We start from the raw sequence: 20,828 nt of genomic DNA, 5'->3' as shown, positions 1-20,828 counted from the left end.
GAATTTTTAATTTTCCCTGTAATCACTTCTTATTGTCCATGATTTATTTAGTGATGAGTTTCTGAATTTTACACATTTATGGGGATTTAAATTATCTTTTTGTTTTTCATTTATAACTTAATTGCATTGTCATCAGGATATATGGTCTTTATGATTTATTCACTTTGGTATCCACAATGCCTAGCACAATGCCAAGAATGTAGATGTCGTTTAGTAAGTATTTGCTGATATAATTGAAAGATAGATGAGTGGATGTCTTTTGACCAGGCGTTAGAGGAATTATCTCTTTCTGCTCAAATTGTCCAATCCTTACAGCTACTTGATATTCCAAAATAACTCTGCAAATAGGCACTGGAAATATAATGTCCCCTCAAAATTATCTTCTATGCCGCTCACTCCTTTCCTCCTTTGGCCCGGGAAACAGACACTGAGTGGGTGAGCGAGAGGATACTTGTAACACTGATAGTGTGAGACCATCAGACCCAGTCTTATACATAATAGATTTAGTTAATGGCTCTCCCTCTTATTTCTTCTATGACCCAGAGAAAAGCATTTCTTCTTTAATAGTAATAAGCTCTATTAATACATTTTAGGTGGCATTTCCTCCAGTGGAATCTCTTATCTCATTGAATCCTCCAAAATATTCAGGCACGATATTCCCACTTTAAAAATGGGGAAACAGACATAAAGCTAGCTAGCGGGGGGACTGGTTGGGTTCCTGATGTGTATTTTTTGTTCTGTACACGAACCATGTCCACCTCATTTTTATCACTTATAACGACAGGGTAGTAACACCTTAGACTTCCCTAAGGGAATAGAGGTAGATAAAAACTTGTGATTGAATTATACTTGTAAAAGGACGTTTGAAGACAAATAATGAAAAATATTGGGCCGGGCGCAGTGGCTCAAGCCTGTAATCCCAGCACTTTGGGAGGCCGAGACGGGCGGATCATGAGGACAGGAGATCGAGACCATCCTGGCTAACACGGTGAAACCCCGTGTCTACTAAAAATAATACAAAAAACTAGCCGGGCGAGGTGGCGGCGCCTGTAGTCCCAGCTACTCGGGAGGCTGAGGCAGGAGAATGGCGTAAACCCAGGAAGCGGAGCTTGCAGTGAGCTGATATCCGGCCACTGCACTCCAGCCTGGGCGACAGAGCGAGACTCCGTCTCAAAAAAAAAAAAAAGAAAAATATTAATCCATTCTACACTACTCAATATGGAGTACACATTGAGTTATTACACATTGGTTAATACATATTGGTTAAATGAATGAATGGATGAATGGATGGATGAGTGAACAGTGCTTATTTTGATGAGTACATTTTTTGCTTTTTGGATCAACAACCTCTTTAGCATATTAAAGAAGAAAAGTGTCTCAGTCTATTCCTGAGTCCCTAAGAAGTAGTGCTTTTTCTTTTTTTTTCTTTTTCTTTTTTTTTTTTTTTTTGAGTCAGAGTCTCACTCTGTCACCCAGGCTGGAGTGCAGTGGTGCAAACATGGCTCATGGCAGCTTCGATTTCCCGGGCTCAAGCAATCCTCCAATCTCAGTCTCCCGAGTAGCTGAGACCACAGGTGTACACCACTATGCCCAGCTAATGTTTTTCTTTTTTTCGAGATATTGTCTAGCTCTGTCACCCAGGCTGGAGTGCAGTGGCACAATCTTGACTCACTGCAACCTCTGCCTCCTGGGTTCAATTGATTCTCTTGCCTCAGCCTCCCAAGTAGCTGAGGTTACAGGTGCATGCCACCACGCCTGGCTAATTTTTGTATTTTTAGTAGATACGGGTTTTCACCACATTGGCCAGGCTGATCTGGAACTACTGACCTCAAGTGATCTGCCCACCTCAGTCTCCCAAAGTGCTGGGATTGCCCGTGTGAGCCACTGCATCCTGCCCAGCTAATTTTTCTATTTTTCATTTTTTATAGAGACAGGGTCTCGCTATATTGCCCAGGCTGGTCCCTAACTCCTGGTCTCACACGATCCTCACACTTTAGCCTTCCAAAGTGTTGTGATTACAGGCATGAGTCACCATACCCGACCCCGAAGTGCCTTTTGAAGATGCCTATTTAAAAAGTCTTGAAAGAGGTCCAGAGGGAAATATTAGAACATCCTTATTTTAGAGCAAATCTTAGGAAATATGGCAGTGTTTATACATTATAACATTTAGATAGTGCAACAACATTTAGAACAATGTTTGTGCATTAAACTAATTTGCATACAATGTAACGATGATGCACAGTGTAATATACATATGACATGAGACCATCTGGAAAATAACTTAATTGTGCTCCTAAATATAATAACATCAGATGAGGAGGTCTTCCCCTTTCAGGTTACCCTCTTAGCAAGTTTTCTTCCTACTTGCTAATAGGTCTACAAGGTCATGCCCTCATTTTGTGTGCAGAGGCACAGTGTGGGCATCTCCCAGCCATTTTTTTTTTATCGTCTTTTCCTCTTGCATCCTCCAGAGGGCCTCCTTAGCCCTGCAGAGGTAAGAGGTTTAGGCAGGGAGTAGTGAGGGCAGGGAGCTCAACTGGGCCCCAGAGCGTTCGGATTCACCAGCCTTTCCAGACAGAGACCTCAGAGGCCTTATTTTCTCAAACAAGCTGACAAAGACTTGCTGGAGGGCCACTGCGGAGCTAGTAGAAGGTTCCGGACTAGAACCTGGTTTTCAGTTCCTTCTTTATCTTTTCTTTTAGGAGGTGGGCTCCCTACCCTCACACTCCCTTCTCTTCCTCTTCTTCCTCCTCCTCCTTCTTGAGATGAAGCTATTGCCAGTCTTGACTGAGGGCCACTTCTGTGCCTGGTACTGTGTTAAGAGCTTTAGTTACATGTGATTCTCATAAAACCCCATGAATTAAGTACCATCATTAACTCCTTTCACAAACAAGGAAACCAAGGTTTTTAGGGGCAAGCAAACAACCAACCAAAAAATTTGTTTAAAATTACAAAGCTGGCCAGGCATGGTGGCTCATGCCTGTAAGCCCAGCACTTTGGGAGGCTGAGGCGGGCGGGTCACCGGAGGTCTGGAGTTTGTGACCAGCCTGGCCAACATGGTTAAACCCTGTCTCTACTAAAAATACAAAAATTAGCTGGGCATGGTGGCGTGCATCTGTAATCTCAGCTACTTGGGAATCTGAAGCAAGAGAATTGCTGGAATCCGGGAGGTGGAGGTTGCAGTGAGCCGAGATCATGCCACTGTACTCCAGCCTGGGTGACAGTGAGACTCCGTATCAAACAAAACAAAACAAAACAAAACAAAAAAACACTTGAACTTGGGAGGTGAAGGTTTCAGTGAGCTGAGCTTGCACCACTGCACTCCAGCCTGGGTGACAGAGTGAAACTCCGTATTAAAAAAAAAAAAAAAAATTACAAAGCTAAAAAAATGAGGGCAGCAGGATTTGAACCACCAAAGCTGGTGTTCCCACCTGCCTGTGTTGTTCTTTGATTCGAGTTACTAGAGGCTCAAGATGCCCACATGATAGTCCAGACCTCTTTGTTCCTGCTTCTGTCCTTCCCTGCCACCCCTTCTCCACCTTCATCTTTCTCCTCTCCATCCCTTTCTCCCCAGCACTCTGCTCCCATTCCGTGATACTTGAATTTGAATTCCTCTGTGGAGATGGGGGCTACAGAAGAGATGTGGGCTGTTTGGGTGGAGTTCAGTTTCTCAGGAGCACAGGATGGCTGCTGGACTTTTCTTCACGGGGTTTTGTTTTAGATCACAGGTTGATTATTTCAGTAGGCACCATTTATAGAACTTAGAATGCAATCAATGAAGAAATATGTTTTGATTTACAAATATTCACTTTTTTATAGTAGTAAAAATGCGTAACAAGAAATTTCTAATCTTGACCGTTTTCAAGTGCACAGTTCAGTAGTGTGAAGTACATTTACATTGTCGTGCAGCAGAACTTCTTCATCCTGCCAAACAAAAACTCCAAATCTAGTAAGCAACACTCTCTTTCCCTTCTCTCTAGCCCCTGATAACCACCATTCTACTTTCTGTTTCTATGAATTTGACCGCTTTAAATATATCATATAGGTGGAATCATACAGTATTTGTCTTTTTTGTGAGTGGCTTATTTCACTTAGCATACTGTCCTCAAGGTTCATTCATATTGTAGCACGTGCTAGAGTTTCCTTCCTATTTTTTTTTTTTTTTTTTTTTTGAGACGGAGTCTCGCTCTGTCGCCCAGGCTGGAGTGCGGTGGTGCAATCTCGGCTCACTGCAATCTCCACCTCCCGGGTTCACGCCATTCTCCTGCCTCAGCCTCCCGAGTAGCTGGGACTACAGGCACCCGCTAGTACGCCTGGCTAATTTTTTGTGTTTTTAGTAGAGGTGGGGTTTCACCATGTTAGCCAGGATGGTCTCAATCTCCTGACCTCGTGATCCACCCGCCTCGGCCTCCCAAAGTGCTGTGATTACAGGCGTGAGCCACCGTGCCTGGCCCAGTTACCTTCCTTTTTAAGGCTGAACAATATTCTCCCGTGTGAATTACCACTTTTTGTGTATTCATTCATCTACTGATGGACATTTGGGTTGCTTTCACCTCCTGGCTGTTGTGAATAATGCTGCTGTGAACACAGGTGTATAGGTATCACCTTCTCAAACAAGCTGAGAAAGACTTGCTGGAGGACCACTGTAGACCTGGTGGAAGGTTCCGGACTAGAACCTGGCTTTCAGTTCCTTCTTTATCTTTTCTTTTAGGAGGTGGGCTCCCCACCCTCACACTCCCTTCTCTTCCTCTTCTTCCTCCTCCTCCTCCTTGAGATGAAGCTATTGCCAGTCTTGACTGAGGGCCAATTCTGTGCCTGGTACTGTGTTAAGAGCTTTAGTTACATGTGATTCTCATAAAACCCCATGAATTAAGTACCATCATTAACATTGTCACTTCAAGATCCTTACAGTTATTTTGTATGTATATCCAGAAGTAATATTGCTGGATCATGTGGTAATTTTGTATTTAATTTTTGGGAGAACAACCACCATACAGTTTTCTATAGTGGCTACCCAATTTTACGTTACCACTAACAGCACACGTGTGTGCCAGTTTCTCCACGTCCTCACCAACACTTGTTTCTTTTCTATTTTTTGTTGTTGTTTTTTGTTCTTAATTGTTGTTTTAAATCATATCAGCTGTCTTAGTCCCTTTGGTGTTGCTATAACTGAACACCATAGACCGGGTAATTGATAATAGAGGCCTATTTAGCTCATGGTTCTGCAGGCTGAGAGGTCCTAAAGCATGGTGCCAGCATCTGGTGGGCCTTCTGGCTGTGTCATAACACGGTGGAAGGCGTCATGTGGCCAGAAAGCAAGAGTGTGAATATCAGCTCAGGTCTGTCTTCCTCTTCTTATAAAGCCACCAATTCCATCATGGGGGCCCCATCCTGATGACTTCATCTAATTTTATTTACCTCCCAAAGGCCCCAGCTGTAATCAGCCTAATAATTTTAGTTGGATTTCCCACCCTTTTAATACTGTCACAGTGGCAACTGAATTTCAGTACATGAACTTTGGGGGACACATTCAAACCATAGCAGTAATCATCCTAACAGTTATGAGGTGAGTGACTGGGTTTTACACTGATATTCTGTATCAGGCACTGTGCTTGGGGTAGCGGCTACGAAGATAAAGTGTGGTTCCTGCGCTCGTACCACTCACAGTCTTACGGCTGGGCTAGTCTAGTGTTTCTGCAGGTGCGAACGCTTGCACTGGCATCATCTGAATGTTTGTGAAAACTGATTCCCGGGACTCTCTCTAGACCTCCTGAATCAAGAGCTCTATTTTATTTTAAATAAGCCTCCAAAGACACTCTTGTGTACACCTTTGGGCTAGATCAGTAGTTCTCAATTTGGCTGTACATTCAAATCGATTTCTGGGTTCCTCCCAGGGGTTCTGACTTAACTGGGTTGGGATGGGCTCCTATGTTTTAGAACTTCCCAGGTGATTCAAATGTACAGTCAAGGCACATTTGGCGGAACACTAGGTGATTTCTAAATTCTTTCCAGCTGTAAAATTCTGCCCCCAGGAGCATTTTTTAGTTCAGCAAATATTTATTGACTTGTCTCCTCTGTTCAGGGCTCTGGGTCAGCTAGGGTGTGAGGGTCAAGAAAAGACTGGGCTCAAATAGAAGGCCTGAGTTCGTCTCCTGACTCATTCATACTGACGACCAGGATAACCTTTGAGAAGTCCCCAAACCAAGAGAGGGTGATGGAAGCCTAATGAAGAAAGGTTGACTGTGCCAAATGCTGCTGAGAAGGTGTGAAGGATATAGACTGGGAATGAAAAAGGATCATTGGATTTGTCATTGAGGAGGTCATTGGTGACCTTGATGAGAGAGGCTTTAATGGAATGAAAGAGAAGCAAGTCTGATTGGAGTTAAGAACGGGAGGTTTGGAGGCAGAGCAGTGACTGTAGATAGCAACTTCTAGGAAGTCTGTGGCAGAGGGGTGCAGAGAAGTATGGAGAAGTACATTGGGCCAGTTGTTTCTTATTAGAATTTCCTCCACTACTGCTAACACTGATTGGAAAAGCGTTTATTAACAACCCAATTGAGCAGGCACTTATGAGCAGACTCTTGATGCAACCCTTTAGTGTCAGTGAATACATTTTGGGGAGCACTTTATTATGGCATTTGGGATTTTTGTCCTTTTTTTAAATATGCAAGTCAAATTGTTCTGATTGAAGCTAACTCAGAAACATTATCAAAGCATAAAACTTAATGCCAGTTTTTTTTTTTTTTTTTTTTTTTTTTTGCTGACCTACAAGGGGCTAGGACTAGAGTCTGTGGGGCGTCTCACTGGAGAAAACATTTCCTAAGACAGAGCCAGTACCAATTCCCACATGCAGGAGGGGATGGCTGTGTTTTCACTCCTCCTTTTCTCTCTACTTTTCCATCTTCATCTTTCTCTTTTCTTTTATTTTCCTCTTTACCATCCTTTCTGCCTCCATTATCCTCCTTGTTCTCTTTTGCTTCCTTTGCTTGGCACACGATGCCTTTATAGATGGGCTCCCATCTCATCCTCCACCCCCAGCCCAGCTCTCACAGTGTCCTCCCACGTGTCTGGCTGCTCCAGTGCACTCCCATGTGTTTTAACTGCTCCAGTTAAGCTCCCCTCGGCTCTCTGACTGTACAGTGCCTCTAATGTCTCTGTGCCCTTGCACGTGCTGTCCCCCACCTTCTTCTTTTGGTGAACTCCTACTCACTTGTATTAGGGTACATGCTAAGCCACTGTAACAAAGAGACCTTCAAAACGCTGGTTTAGATAGGAGAGAATTTTACTTCTCTCTCATGCTGCAGTCCACAGGCAGGTGGTTTAGGGCTGGTAGGGAGGCTCAATGTGTAGTTTTCAGCTCTGGGTCCAAAATGGCTGCTCTGGCTCTTACCATCACATCTGCATCCCAACTAGAAGGAGGAGAGAAGGGACAAGGGGACTATGCACCAATTCTTTTTAAAGGCACGACACAGACATTGCACATGTTACATTTACTTATATCTGACTGACCAGAACTTAGTATGTAGCCACACTTCACTGTGAGAGAAGCTTAAAAATGCAGTCTTTGGTTGGGAGAATAGATGTTGGCGGATGATAGCCTCTGCTGCAGGATCCTTCTAGATCCGTCTGGTGTCTTCTCCAGGAAGCCTGTTTCACCTGGAAATGCCCCCATTCTTCTCTCCAGCATGACACTCACCATCCTGAGTTGGGATTACCTTGTCCCTTGTCCGTTCTCAACCAGACTATAAACAGACAGGGTCTGTGTGTCATTTATCTTTGAATCCCTAGTACCAATAGCAGTGTTGCCCCACTGGTATAGCATAAGTGACTCCTGAGCAGAGGCATTGTGGGCAGTGGGACTCGGGCACTGTGCCTTTTTGGTGGGAGGGAGGGCAAGGGTGGTCTGGCAGGTCAGCCAGCTGGTTGGCCCCACGTGTAACTCCCTCGCCTCCCTGCCTTCCTCACTGGAGACATCCAGGAATCTGCTGGTGCCCACAGAGGGGTGGCTGGGAAAGGGCGCCACCCCACATTCCTCAGCCAGGTAAACATGCAATCCTGAAAAGTGTTTAATCCATCCAAATATTTATATTAGGTTCATGTAATCGAATCTAACTCTTACCAAGTCCAAAGGGTGATGGGGAGCAGGGCGTGGCTGTTTGAGTCCGGCGCTGTTTGTGGGTGTGGTCTGCACTTCTAGACTCCCAGGGCATGTGGCCGCCCCTTGACTGGGAGGTGGCATGTTTCAGGCTCTTTCTCTCTTGCTCCCTGTCCCCCACCCCTATGGTCCCAGCAGGCTTTAGCCTCTTCCCCTCATTTCCAGGGCTTCCAGTTCCTCTTGGATCATAGCCTCCACGCTATTTTCTGCTACACTGGGGTCGTCTGCTAGAGATGAGGAGCAGGGAGCTTTGGACCCTGCTGGGGTAGAGGGGTGGGGAGAGGGCAGGGGATTGGCAGAGTGGGTTGGTCTGTGACCAAAAAGTTCATATTCTCAGTCGGACATGGTCATGCCTATAATCCCAGCACTTTGGGAGGCTGAGGCAGGCAGATCACCTGAGGTTGGGAGTTCGAGACCCAGCCTAGTCAACATGGCAAAACCCCGTCTCTACTAAAAATACAAAAATTAGCCAGGCGTGGTGGCACACGCCTTTTAATCCCATCCATTTGGGAGGCTGAGGCATGAGAATCACTTGACCTAGGAGGCAGAGGTTGCAGTGAGCCAAGATGGCACCACTGCACTCCAGCCTGGGTGACAGAGTGAGACTTTGTGTGAAAAAGCAAACAAAAAACTCAGCCAGGTGTGGTGACTCACGCCTGTAATCTCAGCACTTTGGGAGGCCAAGGCGGGCGGATCACAAGATCAGAAAATTGAGACCATCCTGGCCAACATGGCGAAACCCTGTCTCTACTAAAAATACAAAAATTAGCTGGGCATGGCAGCGTGTGCCTGTAATCCCAGTTACTTGGGAGGCTGAGGCAGGAGAATCACTCGAACCTGGGAGGCAGAGGTTGCAGTGAGCCGAGATCACACCACTGCACTCCAGCCTGGCGACAGAGTTAGGCTCCATCTAAAAAAAAAAAAAAAACAAACTCATATTGTTAGTCACCTACTGGCCTGTTTCTTGTAACTTGTTATTGTGAAAGAGCCCTCTGGCACTTCTGCACCTTGTCCTAGGAGGCTTTGGGTTCCAGGAATGTGTGTATGTGAGGGACCCCCTTCCCCTAGGTCATTGTCCAGTATCTAGACCTGTCCTCACCTGTCAGCAGCCTCATGACACACCCTGTTGTGTGTTCCCAGCCCTCTGCAGCGCCCTCACATGCTTGTTTGTGTGCCATGTCTGCCCTCCTCTCTTGCCTGCAGGCTCTAGGGGGGGCAGGTGATAGGAGTTCCATTTTAGACATAAGGAGGCTGCCATGCAGAAGGTCACTGATGTGCACAAGATCACCCTGGTGAGCTGTGATAGGATCGGAAGTGGTGGCAGGGTCTTCTCATGCAGGCGTGGGAAGGGTGCACGTGTGTATTTCAGGATCATGCTCTGAGAGTGACCCAGCTGGGAATGTTTGCTGCTGCTGCTGGGCTGATTGATCCCAGCACGCGCACCGCGGATTCTCACAGCCAGCTTGAAAAATAGGTTTCCTGGGTATCGCATGAGAGGTCCTGTTGATGTCAGTTTTCAGGCCAGGAAGGTGTATCTTTTCCCTTCTATTATGCTCCTCCCTCCTGTGATTGTTGAGAATAAAGTTCTTTCTCTTCTGGGATGTCAAGCTCTCCCGGGAGGAAAGAGGAAATTCCTTACTCCATCAGGCCAAGCGCTTTGCTATGAACTGAATGTTTGTATCCTCCCAAATCCATATGTTGAAGCCCGTTATCTGCAATGTGACGTTATTACAAGGTGGGGTCTTTGGGAGGTGATTATGCTTGGATGAGGTCACAGGGATGGAGCCCCCACGTTGGGACTGGTGCCCTGATAAGGGGATGAAGAACCCTGAGCTTTCTCTCCGCCCTGTGAGGGCTCTCACTAGAACCTGGCCGTGCTGGTTACCTGGCCATGGACTTCCAGCCTCCAGAACTGGGAGAAATAAATGCCTCTTAGTTAAGCCACCCAGTCTATAGTATTCTTGTCAGAGCAGCGCCACAGGACTAAGACACACATAGTATGTTAGAACTTCTGGAAGTTGAGGACGCTTTCAAATCAGCCCTGGGCCATGGGTAGGGTAGGACTAGGCCTCCAGGCACTATAAGCCTCAGCCTGAGGCTCCGTTGGATTTGGAATTGTCAGCCAATGTCCCCTAGATAGTCTTCGTCCTCTGGGAATGAGAGATGGGCCACAATAAGGTAGATGGTGGACTTGTCTCTTCCAATGTGTCTGGTGGCTTAACTAAATTTCCCTCTTCCTTTCAGAACAGTCTTCGAGTCAAGTATCTTCATTTCCAGTATAATTCGTTTTAATACTCTCTAGTATGCCAGGCACTGTGTGGGGTGCTTAAGATATGATTGTGAATAAGGTCCTTTTCCTGCTTTCAAGAAACTGGAGGTTCCGATGCACGTGGCTAACTATATTGTAGGAAGTGAACTGCTATAAAAGTAGATGTGCTTTGCCCATGTGTGAATAGGAAAGTAGGCTTAACTCGCAGTGTTGCCAAAATATATAGCGCATGCCATGAGGGTTCTAAAGAGGAAACGTAAACTTGCCATTTTTGTGTTTTAGTGGTTCTGGAGGTTTAATATTTAGTGCGCTTTCACCAGGGAGGGATTGGAGCTGCCAGACAAGTGATGAAGTTATTACAATCATTTAGAGAAAAGACAGTGAGGACCTGGAGTCTTCGGGGTAGGGGATATAAGGAAAGTGGGAAATTTGCAAGATTTTTAGAAGAACTGCCTGGCCTTGGCAATTGTTTGAGAGTGGGATGTGAAGGGAAGATTTTAGGATGACTGTGGTCTCTAGCCTTTGGCCACTGGAAAACGGTGGCACTGTGAACGGAGACAGAGTGCTGGGAAGAGAGCGCTGGCGTGGGGAGTAGATGGGAGGGGCAAGGAGTTCACAGACTATGATACGGGTCAGGATGGGTGAGGAATAGGCTCAGAGGAAATGAGAAGGAGGGGCCCTTGGGGAGATGGGGCGATTATGGGAGTCAGGATCTACAGCATATAGAAACCGTGTTCATGAGTACTCAGTTAAAAAAGGGATGCTCTGTGTTGGAGGAAATATGTTGTCCTTTCTCCCCATTGGAATCTTTTGTACTTTTTGTCATCTCTTTGTGGGTAGTATTCCTAAGAACTTAGTCAAGATTCAGGGAATTGAGTTCATAGGAAATCAAAACCCCACCAGTGACCTGAAGGGAGGAGAACCTTCTGGAAGCACACAATGCCCTGCTCAAGGCATTGCAGCCGTAGGCACCCAACCACTGCAGGGTGGAGTTAAAGAAAGGCTCTGTCCTTACACCAGAAAAGCATTCTGTTTTGGCTAGACTGCTAGAGTCTTTAATAAGACTCCAAAAATAACAATTCTCTTATAACCAGCAGGCTTTATCTTAGAGAAGAATCTAGTTAAGAATCACTGCTTGATTTTTTCCCCATTTAAAAAAATAGTTTCAACTTTTATTTTAGATACAGGGGTGCATGTGCAGGTTTGTTGCCTAGGTATTTCGTGTGATGCTGAGGTCTGAGGGATCCCATTACCTAGATACTGAGCATAGTTCCCAGTAGTTAGTTTTTTGACCCTTGCCTCCCTCCCTTCCTCCTCTAGTAGTCCCCAGTGTCTACTGTGGCCATCTTCATGCTCAGCTCCCGCTTATAGTGAACATGCTGCTTGATTTTTGAAAACTTAACTTCCCTCTTAGACTCTCTTAAATATTGCAATGACTTATGCACCAACCTAATAGTTTCTGAAACTCTGAGCAGGTTGCATGGATACAGAACCAAATACCACTTGGAACAGTCTAGCACCTTGTTGCTCAAAGTGTGGTCCCTGAGCCAGCAGCATTGGCCTCACGTGGGAGCTCGTTAGGAATGTAGAATCCAATGAATTAGAATCTGCATTTTAACAAGATCCCCACTGAGTCATACGCATATTAAAGTTGGAGAAGTATTGATTTGGCACAGTGGATTTTAGATGCAGTTTTGCATTGGATTCATTTAGGTAACTTTGAAATAACACAGCTTTCCAAGCCTCAGCCCTAGAAATTCTGATATGTAGTCAGGCAGTTCTCTTGGGTAGCCAGGTTTGGAAACTACTGCCTTCTAAAGATTCCAAAATCTCTATCGATGGACAAAATGGCAAAAATTTTAGTAAATGGAAATCTAGTTTGAACTCCACATCTGTTTGCTTTACATTCACGATAATGGCCAAAGCCTCATGGCTTTTTGGAAAAAAAAAAAAAAGACAAACAAGCATGTCTAGATTGACATTAGACATGACTTGTCCCCTTCCTCTGGGGACATCTTGATGCATGACGCTCGAGAGGACGTGTGTTTCCCCTGGGCCCGTGGCAGGCACCGTACACTGGCAAAAGTTGAATGGGCTTGGCCAATTCACTGCCCGGTTTGAAAGCAACTAAAGTCAGCTGATGTTTACCAAGTGCTCTGGGGATGAAAGCAATTACCCAAGAACCAAACAATGTGATCTCCATTAGTTGCATAGTTTGTCTCTGTAGAAGATCATAGCTTGAAGGGGCCTGTCAGAACTCTCCTCCAGCTCTCACTTTAGGGATAGACAAAGAGAATCCATGGAGAGGTTGGGACCTGGATTCCAGCTGGTTTCATTCAACAGGGAAGGATATGTTGTTGTTTGGAAAACGGACCACATATTTGTTGCCTAATCAGAGGCGCAAAATGAACCAACTTTGTATTCCATGCTTAATCTCAAGTGTCGGGGAAAGTGCTGTAAACACAAAAAGATCTGGCTCCTAGTGATTGGCCAGGACCGTAAGACACATGGAGTGCAGATGGCCTAGGAATTCAACAGCGAGTTCTCCAACGTTGAGATCTTTAATTAAACAGGTGTTTGGGAAGTAGGTCCTGTGTAGCTTCCAGCCTTGGCTGGGCTTGTCTTGCTGAAAAATGGCACCGACCCAGCCCAGCAGCAGGCCTGAAACTGGCTTCACTTGGAGGCGTAGGAATGTGCCATTGTTATTTTCTTCTTTCTTATCAAGCCCCATTAGCTTGAGCAAGGAAGGAACAAAAATGGGCTGGGAAAACATGTTATTTCACCGGGTAAAAATTTACTACCAAGGAAATGATTTTTGCCATGTCCAAAAAAGGAAGAGTGGAGGCCTCGGAAAGGTGTATCTTCCAAGGGCTCTTGGACAGCTTCTCCCAGTGTCACCCAGTGAGAATGTTTCCCTTTGGCTGATGGCCGTTCTCACACAAGAACAGAGACATTCGGCCGACATTATGTACACAGGCTCACAAAGTCAGACCTTGCCTGTTCACAGTACTGGAGCAAAGAAGGCACTGGAAGAGGCAAGAATCAGATTGTGGAAAGGTTGATCATACATGGCCATTAGACACATGTACCTTTATGCTTTTGGATGCCTACAGTTATAGAATCATAGATGGGCCCAGAGATGCCTGGGTGCAGAGGTGGAGAGGGAGACTCCATGAAGGAATGTACCCTGGCTTTCCTTACCTCTTGTCCAGATCTTCCGCCATGTGCCTGGGGCTCAAGGGGGAGAAGTCCCTGCCTTTGGCTGTGGTTGAATCACAGAACTAACCATACTTATAGCCCATGAAACCCCTGCGTTGTCATCCTGGTGTCTTTAGTGAATTCTAGAACAGCGTCTGCAGGAGGCAGAAACCAAGCTTCTTCTGTCTTCCACATCTGTCAGAAACAGCACCTCCCCGGGGAAGGGAGCTCTGTGTCAGGCCGTCAGGCTGGCACCTGTGCGCCTCTTAACTCATGAACTCTCACATCTCTCTACGAGGCAGGCTACATCAGCCCTGTTGCAGAACCCCCAAAGATCCAGTAAATTGCCCTGCCTTATTTAGTTATCAAATGTGGGAGCCTGGATTCACACCCAGCTCTGTCTGCTCCCAAAGTTCTTATTCTTTTACCTGCTAGCCTTTTCTAGGGAGTTCTCAGCCCTTTGGTGTGTTTTCCTTTTAAACTTTGGTGCTTGGAGAATGACCTAGAAAATGTTCTACCTATGGGCATGGGGAACCATTAGTGTTTTTGTTTTGTTTTGTACAGTTTTTAAAGGACATTTTATTTCTGTTAGAATTTGTGTTATGAAAACAAAGTATTTTCAGCTTTCAGGAATAAATGCTGAACTGCAAACACGTGTATGTATATAATATGTGCATTCAAATAGAACAAATAGCTGTCATACATGTACATGTTATTTATATTTGAACATATTTATGCATATTTAGTGTGGTATATTAAGTCTGTTATAACTGCCTATAGAGATTTTATTTAATAATATGTGAGTTAATACTAAGATCGTACTTGGAACCATTACTTTTATATGGGACAGAAAAGTGGGTTGTGTGATGTTTTCTGAGAACCAGCCCACTCCCAAGGGGAGGACATAAAATGGGCATAAATCAGCCGTGTGATACCCACGAAGCTGTCTGAGAAGTCCATGCAGTGAAGGAGAGGAGTGCCAATCCCCACTGGCTTCCTCTGCAGAGTCCTGCTCCAAGGACTAGAATGGTCAGCAGGTGTGTGGGCTGTGGCCCCTTCCCGTGCTGTCCTGTGAGTCAGAATGGAAGGTTCTGTTCACTTTGTTGTCCCCAAGATTGTTGGACAGTTCTATTTTGATGTGTTGAGGCCAGTTCCTTCATCTGGTGCCTTTGTAAGATCTTGATTATACTTTAAGGACATTCTTTTACTCCTTTAAAACATACCAGCCTGAGGGACATCCCTTTATTTCCATTGTCTTTGCATATCTGCCCACGTGAAGCTTACTGTCTGGCTGGGGAATGTGAGACATAGCTAAGGGTATGAAATCCTAAAAGAGCTTCCCGAATATGTAGGCCACTGTCCTGGGGCCTGAAAGCCCTTTCTGTCTATGGCCTCCTTGGAAGGCATCGAGGAGGTGATACTGATAGGTTTTGATGACTTTCCTAAGGGAGCAGTTGTTTCAGATTGAAAAGGCCACTCGGTGGATGTCTCAAGGGAGAGGTGCCAGTGCAGGCGAGACTGCTAGGTGGGCAGAGCTGTGCTGCTTGACGCAGATGACGACTTCTTCCTGGCAGGGGCAGCGCTGGGCTTTCCAGGTTCTGGGAGAGTTGGTGAGCGCTTTCCTCCAGTTGCCAGGGTGCTGGTCACCTGGGCAGCAGATAGACATTGCCTCACCTGGGGAGAGCCAAGCCATGGTTGCTGTGGCAGAATCCTCCAAGTGCCCAGGCAGCTGACTGGGGTGACAGCACCCAGGAGGGAACAGGGAGACAAGAGGACTCTCAGTAAAGTCCGCTTCTGGGTACCATACAGCGGGAGGGAATATGCTCGATGCCAGTTCTTCCAAAGGTCATGGAGGCTGGGGAGGGCAGACGCACACACACACACACGCACACACACACACGCACATGCACACGCAACCACTGTAGAGCATAAAGAATGAATGAATGGGGGCCAGGCATGGTGGCTCATGCCTATAATCCCAGCACTTTGGGAGGCCAAGGCGGGCAGATCACGAGGTCAGGAGATTGAGACCATCCTGGCTAACATGGTGAAACCCCGTCTCTACCAAAAGTACAAAAAAATTAGCCAGGTGTGGTGGTGGGCACCTGTAGTCCCAGTTACTCGGGAGGCTGAGGCAGGAGAATGGTGTGCACCTGGGAGGCAGAGCTTGCAGTGAGCCGAAATCACGCCACTGCACTCCAGCCTGGGCGACAGAGCAAGACTCTGTCTCAAAAAAAAAGAAAAGAAAGAAAGAAAGAATGAACGAATGAAGGAGCGAACAAGTGAATGAATAAAGGATTGAATGCACCCAGCATTCTTTTCTCTTAGGAGACTCTTCCTGACTATTGCACAGGAAAGGAAAGCAGACCCTGTTTGCACATGAGGATACTGACGCTTGCTCAGGTTGTCATAGCTTGTACTTTTCCACTGATGCGGAAACGGAGGCCTTGCCAAAGAATGTCCTTGGAGTGATTCGATGTATTTTTCCTTCTGTGATTTAAGTCAAATGTATTTAATGTAAGAAGTTCCGCTGGGAGCTGGAATGTGTGATGAGTGTTTCAGCCCCCCGAGGAAGCCCACCGTGTGAACACTCCAGTTTTAGCTGCATCAGGTGTGTAGGCTGACAGTGGTTTGCATGGTGGTGGCTGTTTTTAAAGTACACACGCCCAGATGGGCTTGTCAGCTAGTTGGCTGGAAAAAGCTTTCTGGGGGCTGCGAGGGATTGATGTTTGCCGTTCATGTGTTCATTCATTCAATAGTTATTGAACATTTACCAGGGACACAGCATGACACCAGGTGTGTTTTGAGGATATAAAAGGACTTATTGACTTCTCAAAATATAGTTTCTATTGACAATTCATTAAAGTTAGTGAAAGTTAAAATTTTAATTTTAAAATCTATATAAACAAAAGTGTCATATAACTGAGTTAATTCCTTTTTTTTTTTTTTTTTTTGAGATGGGGTCTTGCTCTGTTGTCTAGGCTGGAGATCAGTGGTGCAATCTTGGCTCACCATAGGCTCAACTTCCTGGGCTCAGGTGATCCTCCCATCTCAGCTTCCTGAGTAGCTGGGACTACAGGTGTGCGCTACCATACCCGACTAATTTTTTGTATTTTTAGTAGAAACAGGGTTTTGCCATGTTGCCCAGGCTGGTCTCAAACTCCTGGACTCAAGCAATCCACCCACCTTGGCCTCCCAAAGTGCTGGGATTACAGGCATGAGCCACTGCGCCTGGCTGAGTTAATTCTTTAGTTCAGTAAAAGTGCTGGAATTTTTAAAAGAGTGAACTTCAAGGATTTTGGTTCTCAGCCTGAATACTTCGCACACATGCCCACGATGGGGTCCTTTGTGCCCTTCTGAGTCCAGCCTGGCCTACTTGATTGTGTCTGGTTTCTCTCTGTAGGACTTGGCAGGCACATTGTGTGGGACGCAAATTACACAAGCACAGAGGCTTGGGAACTTGCCGCCACCAAGCCCCTCCAGTGATTCTTCTCCTGTGTTGGTCACCCTCACCCTTCATTCCCCTCAAGGCAGGAAAAAGAACAGAAATTCCTAAGGCAGTGTTGTTCCCAGGACACAATTGCCATCCATCACTCCCTGCTGGGAAAATGTAAATATGCACCAGTCGATAGTGGCACTATTTATTGTCATAGACTTCACTGTGGGTTTGAGCAGGAGCGGCTTCTGGCCAAGCATTATTCACCAGCTCCCCTGGGAGGCTATGCTGGGTGGGCAGAGCTGGGTGGGAGGGAGGCAAAGGGGAGGCTGGAGTCCTCACAGCTGAGAACAGGGCTGAGTCTTTTTCGCTGAGGCTGCACATGCTGAACATCAGGGTGGAGTGGAGGCCACCGTCATCTTAGCACCAGGTTCTTGGAGGTTGTTCATGTTTAGAGGAGGGAAAGGCAGTTTTGTGGGATTCCCAGACAGCTGTCGTTTTGGGGTAGGGTGGGGACTGATCAGGGTTGTTAGTGTGGGGCTGCTGCAGGTGGATGGTGGATTTGTGGTCATATCCCCTGAACCAGAGGGACCACTGCTCACCCAGTTGAATGTTTTACTGAAGCGCACAAAGCCCCGTGCTACACGAGGCCCTTGTCCTCAAGGAGCTTACACTTTTGGGTCTTAGACACCCCCATCCCCACCGTACGTATTCAAAGAAGCCAACTGAATAGATGATGATCAAGTCTGCAATCTGCAGTGTTGGGAGGCAGACAGCATGGGAGTGGGGTCAGTAAAAAGGAACAAAAGCTCAGTCCTCCCTCCTCAGCCCAGTCTGCCAGCTCCCCACCACCGAATCTGCTTGGTCCTGGGTGGTATGACCTCTGTCAGACCTGCATGGAGTAGACTTGGAGTCAGGCAGGCAGGGAGGCCTGGACTCAGCTCTTGGCATGGTGCTTATTAGCTCTTTCCACTCAGTTTTCCCATCTGTAAAATGGGGATTGTGAGCCCACCTCACAGGGTGATGTGAGAGTAAATACAAGTAACAAGGTAGGTGTCAGGCACATAACACAGGCTCAGAGAATTGCAGCTTTCAGTATTACTTCGGACTGCACGATGGTCCATTCGGTGAAGGTGGAGAAAGGGTGTAGATGAGCAAACCCTGATGCAGGAATGAAGGGGGAGGGCAGGCGACCCACCAAGGTGCTGGTGAAGGCAGGGCTGACAAGGAGGAAAGGTGTTGGGGTCCGCGGGGCCAGGCAGATCCAGGAGGCACCATGGATCCTTGTGGAGTAAATCAGTGTGTGAATGTTTAGTGAAAAGTCTCTTCCTTTAGGTCAAAGTGAGAGCGTGGCATCAGGAGGTCCATTTCAGGATCTTGGGCGCTCTCCCCTAAAGTGCCGTGCAGGGAAGAAAGGAGAGGAGGATGTTTCAGTTTCAACAGTTTTGAACACTGACTCTGTAAAGTGTCTGTGCCAGATGACTTGGGAATGGCCATGAGTATGGCTTGATATCTGTGCTCTGAAGCTCTAAGTTAAGGAGAAGGGACCGACATGGATACAGGTATCTTCATGCCACCAGACAGACGGTAGTGGGCTCTAGAGCAGCCTAGAGAGACTTGCTGTGAGCAGAGGACAGACAAAGATTAGCCCCAGGAACTGTGGAGTGGAGGGAAGACTGGAGAGCTTCAGACTGAAAGATTTTCATGAGTAAATACCATTAAGAAACTGAACTGCCAGCTTCTGTTGGCAGCGAACTTTTTTTTTTTTTTTGAGACAGGGTCTCACTCTGTCTCCCAGGTTGGAGTGCCATCGTGCAATCTCGGCTCACTGCAACCTCCACCTCCTGGGCTCCAGTGATCCTCCCAGCTCAGTCTCCCGAGTACCTGGGACTACAGGCGCATGCCACCAGGCCCAGCTAGTTTTAAAATTTTTAGTAGAGACGGGGTTTCACCATGATGCCTGAGCTCATCTTGAACTTCTGAGCCCAGGTGATCCACCCATCTCAGCCTCCCAAAGTGCTGGGATTACAGGCGTGAGCCACCGTGCCTGGCTGGGGACATTTCCTTCTGTTTTGTTCTCAGTGGTGTTTATCACAGTCCTGTGGACACAGTAGGTATGCAGCAGACCCCTGTTTAACATACGAATGAATAAGCCTAATACAAAATGGCTTTCTAAATCAAGTAATGGTTATTGTCAAGGTGATGCACCTTCAGGGAGCAATGGCATAGGATGGCAGAAGGGTGCCTGAGGATATGTGTTCCCTTCTTGGCATTTCCCTTTGTGGATTTCTGGTGAGCAGACTAGCTCAGCCCTCATTAGAGGTTAGTGTCTCCTAGAGGTGCCCATCAGGGAGGTGCTGCCACCTCCTTGGGTGTAACCTAGCAACCTTATCAACTGCCTCCCGGCCAAGACAAGCAAGCCACTGGCACCCCTGGTGGCTCCAGGGCTCTAGATGGATGTGGGTGACATTCTTTGACCTATGTCTTGTGTTACAGATGTGGACGAGTGTGCAACGGATTCCCACCAGTGCAACCCCACCCAGATCTGCATCAACACTGAGGGCGGGTACACCTGCTCCTGCACCGATGGATATTGGCTTCTGGAAGGCCAGTGCTTAGGTAACAGCTCTCTGGGGGGGTCACAGGGACTCCTGGAAGTTAACAGTTGCCAGGGGCATTGTGAGGTGTGGGCATAGCTGGCTGCCTAAGGGTAGTAAGCTTTTCTTTGCCAGGAAGGGTGGGAGGGGTGGAAGGCTATTGAACTTACATGTGTAACCCCACCCTTGAAAATCAGTTGCCATCATCGCCATCTTGTCATCATTATGGTTTTTGAATGTATGTATTTATTTTTGAGACATAGTCTCACTCTGTCACCCAGGCTGGAGTGCAATGGCGCAATTGCGGCTCACTGCAACCTCTGTCTCCTGGGTTCAAGCGATTCTCCTGTCTCAGCCTCCTGAGTAGCTGGAATCATAGGCATGTGCCACCATGCCCAGATACGTTTTGTACTTTTTGTACAAATGGGGCTTTCGCCATGTTGGCCAGGCTGGTCTTGAACTCCTGGGCTCAAGTCATCTGCCCGCCTCAAAAGTGCTGAGATTACAGGCGTAAGCCACCATGCATGGCCTTGAATGTTTTTCTTTCTGTTTTTCTTTTTTTTTTTTCTTTTTTTTTTTTTTGTATGGAGTCTCCCTCTGTTGCCTGGGCTAGAGTGCAGTGGCACGATCTTGGCTTACTGCAATCTCCACCTCCTGGGTTCAAGTGATTCTCCTGCCTCAGCCTCCTGAGTAGCTGGTATTACAGGCGTGTGTCACCATGCCCAGCTAATATTTGTATTTTTTGTAGAAACAGGGTTTTGCCATGTTGGCCAGGCTGGTCTTGAACTCCTGGGCTCAAATGATCTGCCTGCCTCAGCCTCCCACAGTGTGGAGATTACAGGCATCAGCCTCCCAAAGTGCTGAGATTACAGGCATCAGCCACCATGCCCAGCCTCAAATATATTTTTTAAGGGCTATAGTTTTGGATATATTTTTTAAGTTTGATTTTACCTCAACTTTCTTCCTGTCTTCACGAAGTTTATATCCAGGCCAGGAAGTGACAGAGGTGAGGATTATTTTGCTTTAGTTAGAAATAATGCTAAGAGAAGGGAACACTTTCGCTTAGTCACAGAAAAGTGGCAAGTCTTGAATGTGGATCAGTAAATCCTGATCTTATATCAGTTCCTTCCAACACCCTGTCTTTGCCCTTCCCCCCGATGACCACACCCACCC

General features: G+C 46.6%; 1 protein-coding gene across 2 annotated transcripts in view; it reads left to right on the top strand.

The window, feature by feature from the left end:
• FBLN5 (fibulin 5) overlaps positions 1 to 20,828 on the top strand; it is a 78,965-nt gene that overhangs the window by 31,739 nt on the left and 26,398 nt on the right. For both annotated transcript variants that reach the window (XM_015144314.3, NM_001260534.1), the window contains 1 exon segment: positions 19,555 to 19,677. In XM_015144314.3, coding sequence (XP_014999800.1) covers positions 19,555 to 19,677 — 123 coding nt within the window.

This window comes from Macaca mulatta, chromosome 7 (assembly GCF_049350105.2).
Source record: "Macaca mulatta isolate MMU2019108-1 chromosome 7, T2T-MMU8v2.0, whole genome shotgun sequence".
Taxonomy (NCBI): domain Eukaryota; kingdom Metazoa; phylum Chordata; class Mammalia; order Primates; family Cercopithecidae; genus Macaca; species Macaca mulatta.
Note: the sequence above shows the minus strand (reverse complement) of the source record. Positions and strands in the feature narration are given on the sequence as shown.